Genomic DNA, 3,904 nt, shown 5'->3' with positions numbered 1-3,904 from the left:
TCACAACCATCACTAATTTCACCAGTTTTAAAGTGTTTTTTTTTTTTTTTTTTTTGAGGAGTAGAGCTTGTGTGTTTGTGTGTGTGTGTGTGTTTCAACTAATACAGTAGATGGCTCATTTGATGTTTTATTGTATTTTATGTGTTTTTCTTTGATTAAGCAAAATATATTTATGTATAAAAATATCTTAAGTGATCTATTGCTTACTTCACAGATTCTTTTCTTCACCACTTGACACTTTCCACGATGGAGTGGAGAGCTTTTGTTATAATATGGATTTTTATCTGTAAGTCATTCAACTTCACAACAAAAAGTATTTCTTCATGTATTTATTAGGGAAAAAAAGAAACCTACGAGCAAAATTAATAGGAAGGATGGGTCTAAGACACTTGTGGAGAACATGTCTTGACAAATCTGTAGTGAGAGATACTGAGGATAGAGTAGTGAGGCTGAACAGTTCTGATGATATTCTTAACATGTAGCGCCTCTATCACTGGAAATGCATATCCTTTTTTGTCCTGGTGTCCAGATTGTAAATACAATATTGTAATTCTGATTCTCATCAAATTAAGTGCACAGCTTGTGCAGGGGCTAAAAAATATTGACTATAATAGAACTGTTTCATAGATATTCATAGTTATAACATATCATTCTTAGATTTAATTTATTTACTTATTTAAAAAAATTTTTTTGTAGTTGGTAAAACATTTTATTGGCATGAATTTGCATAATGTTTTGACAAATCAAAAATGAAAAATATATACCAAAAGTTTTTCTTTTCTCTAGCAATAGCTGAGTCGCAAACAACAAGTTCTACACCTGCCATGACGACACTTACTGAACCATCCACGACTAGTGCAGCAGAAACAGCTACAACAACAGAGACTTCCACAATCACAAGAACTGCTCCTGAAACATCCACCACTAGTGCAGCAGAAACATCTACAACGACAGAGACTTCCACAATCACAACAACTCCTGCTGAAACATCCACCACTAGTGCAGCAGAAACATCTACAACGACAGAGACTTCCACAATCACAACAACTCCTGCTGAAACATCCACCACTAGTGCAGCAGAAACATCTACAACGACAGAGACTTCCACAATCACAACAACTCCTGCTGAAACATCCACCACTAGTGCAGCAGAAACATCTACAACGACAGAGACTTCCACAATCACAACAACTCCTGCTGAAACATCCACCACTAGTGCAGCAGAAACATCTACAACGACAGAGACTTCCACAATCACAACAACTCCTGCTGAAACATCCACCACTAGTGCAGCAGAAACATCTACAACGACAGAGACTTCCACAATCACAACAACTCCTGCTGAAACATCCACCACTAGTGCAGCAGAAACATCTACAACGACAGAGACTTCCACAATCACAACAACTCCTGCTGAAACATCCACCACTAGTGCAGCAGAAACATCTACAACGACAGAGACTTCCACAATCACAACAACTCCTGCTGAAACATCCACCACTAGTGCAGCAGAAACATCTACAACGACAGAGACTTCCACAATCACAACAACTCCTGCTGAAACATCCACCACTAGTGCAGCAGAAACATCTACAACGACAGAGACTTCCACAATCACAACAACTCCTGCTGAAACATCCACCACTAGTGCAGCAGAAACATCTACAACGACAGAGACTTCCACAATCACAACAACTCCTGCTGAAACATCCACCACTAGTGCAGCAGAAACATCTACAACGACAGAGACTTCCACAATCACAACAACTCCTGCTGAAACATCCACCACTAGTGCAGCAGAAACATCTACAACGACAGAGACTTCCACAATCACAACAACTCCTGCTGAAACATCCACCACTAGTGCAGCAGAAACATCTACAACGACAGAGACTTCCACAATCACAACAACTCCTGCTGAAACATCCACCACTAGTGCAGCAGAAACATCTACAACGACAGAGACTTCCACAATCACAACAACTCCTGCTGAAACATCCACCACTAGTGCAGCAGAAACATCTACAACGACAGAGACTTCCACAATCACAACAACTCCTGCTGAAACATCCACCACTAGTGCAGCAGAAACATCTACAACAACAGAGACCTCCTCAATCACACCAACGACTCCTGAATCATCCACCACTACTGCAGCAGAATCATCTACAACAACTGAGACTTCCACGATCAAAACAACTGCTGAAACATCCACCACTAGTGAAGTAGAAACATCTACAACGACAGAGACTTCCACGATCACAACAACTGCTCCTGAAACATCCGCCACTAGTGAAGCAGAAACATCTACAACAACAGAGACTTCCACGATCACAACAACTGCTCCTGAAACATCCACCACTAGTGCAGCAGAAACATCTACAACAACAGAGACTTCCATGATCAAAACAACTGCTGAAACATCCACCACTAGTGCAGCAAATTGCTCCAGAAACATCCACCACTAGTGCAGCAGAAACATCTACAACAACAGAGACCTCCTCAATCACACCAACGACTCCTGAATCATCCACCACTACTGCAGCAGAATCATCTACAACAACTGAGACTTCCACGATCAAAACAACTGCTGAACCATCCACCACTAGTGCAGCAGAAAAATCTGCAACAACAGAGACTTCCACAATCACGACTGCTGTGGAAACATCCACCACTAGTGCAGCTGAAACATCTACAACAACAGAGACTTCCACAATAACAACTCCTGCTGAGACATCCACCACTAGTGCAGCAGAAACATCTACAACAACAGAGACTTCCACAATCACAACAACTGCAGCAGAAACATCTTCAACAACAGACACTTCCACAATCACAACAACTCCTGCTGAAACATCCACCACTAGTGCAGCAGAAACATCTACAACGACAGAGACTTCCACAATCACAACAACTCCTGCAGAAACATCCCCCACCAGTGCAGCAGAAACATCTACAACAACAGAGGCTTCCACGATCACGACTCCTGTGGAAACATCCACCACTAGTGCAGCAGAAACATCTACAACAACAGAGACTTCCACAATCACAACAACTGCAGCAGAAACATCTACAACAACAGACACTTCCACAATCACACCAACTCCTGCTGAAACATCCACCACTAGTGCAGCAAAAACATCTACAACGACAGAGACTTCCACAATCACAACAACTGCTGAAACATCCACCACTAGTGCAGCAGAAATATCTACAACGACAGAGACTTCCACGATCACAACAGCTGCTCCTGAAACATCCACCACTAGTGCAGCAGAAACATCTACAAGGACAGAAACTTCCACGATCACAACTGCTCCTGAAACATCCACCACTAGTGAAGCAGAAACATCTACAACAACAGAGACTTCCACAACCACGATTCCTGCAGAAACATCCACCACTATTGTAGCAGAAACATCTACAACAACAGACACTTCCTCAAACACAACAACTGCTCCTGAAACATCCACCACTAGTGCAGCAGAAACATCTACAACGACAGAGACTTCCATGATCACAACTGCTCCTGAAACATCCACCACTAGTGAAGCAGAAACATCTACAACGACAGAGACTTCCACAATCACAACAACTCCTGCAGAAACATCCCCCACCAGTGCAGCAGAAACATCTACAACAACAGAGGCTTCCACGATCACAACAACTGCTCCTGAAACATCCACCACTAGTGCAGCAAAAACATCTACAATGACAGAGACTTTCACGATCACAACAACTGCTCCTGAAACATCCACCACTAGTGAAGCAGAAACATCTACAACAACAGAGACTTCCACGATCACAACAACTGCTGCTGAAACATCCACCATTAGTGCAGCAGAAACATCTACAACAACAGAGACTTCCACGATCACAACAACTGCTCCTGAAACATCCACCA

At 42.4% G+C, this 3,904-nt stretch overlaps 1 protein-coding gene across 1 annotated transcript; it reads left to right on the top strand.

Moving 5' to 3' along the window:
* Positions 1-374: 374 nt before the first annotated feature.
* On the top strand, positions 375-2,375 carry LOC107676086 (cell wall protein DAN4-like; the record flags this gene model as incomplete). The annotated part of the gene is made up of 3 exons (XM_016470610.1): positions 375-391; positions 2,057-2,297; positions 2,328-2,375. Coding segments are annotated over exons 1-3 (306 nt in total), but the record flags the coding sequence as incomplete, so codon positions are not given.
* Between the last annotated feature and the right edge of the window lie 1,529 nt (positions 2,376-3,904).

Source organism: Sinocyclocheilus anshuiensis, unplaced genomic scaffold, assembly GCF_001515605.1.
Source record: "Sinocyclocheilus anshuiensis isolate Anshui unplaced genomic scaffold, SAMN03320099.WGS_v1.1 scaffold469, whole genome shotgun sequence".
NCBI lineage: Eukaryota > Metazoa > Chordata > Actinopteri > Cypriniformes > Cyprinidae > Sinocyclocheilus > Sinocyclocheilus anshuiensis.
Note: the sequence above shows the minus strand (reverse complement) of the source record. Positions and strands in the feature narration are given on the sequence as shown.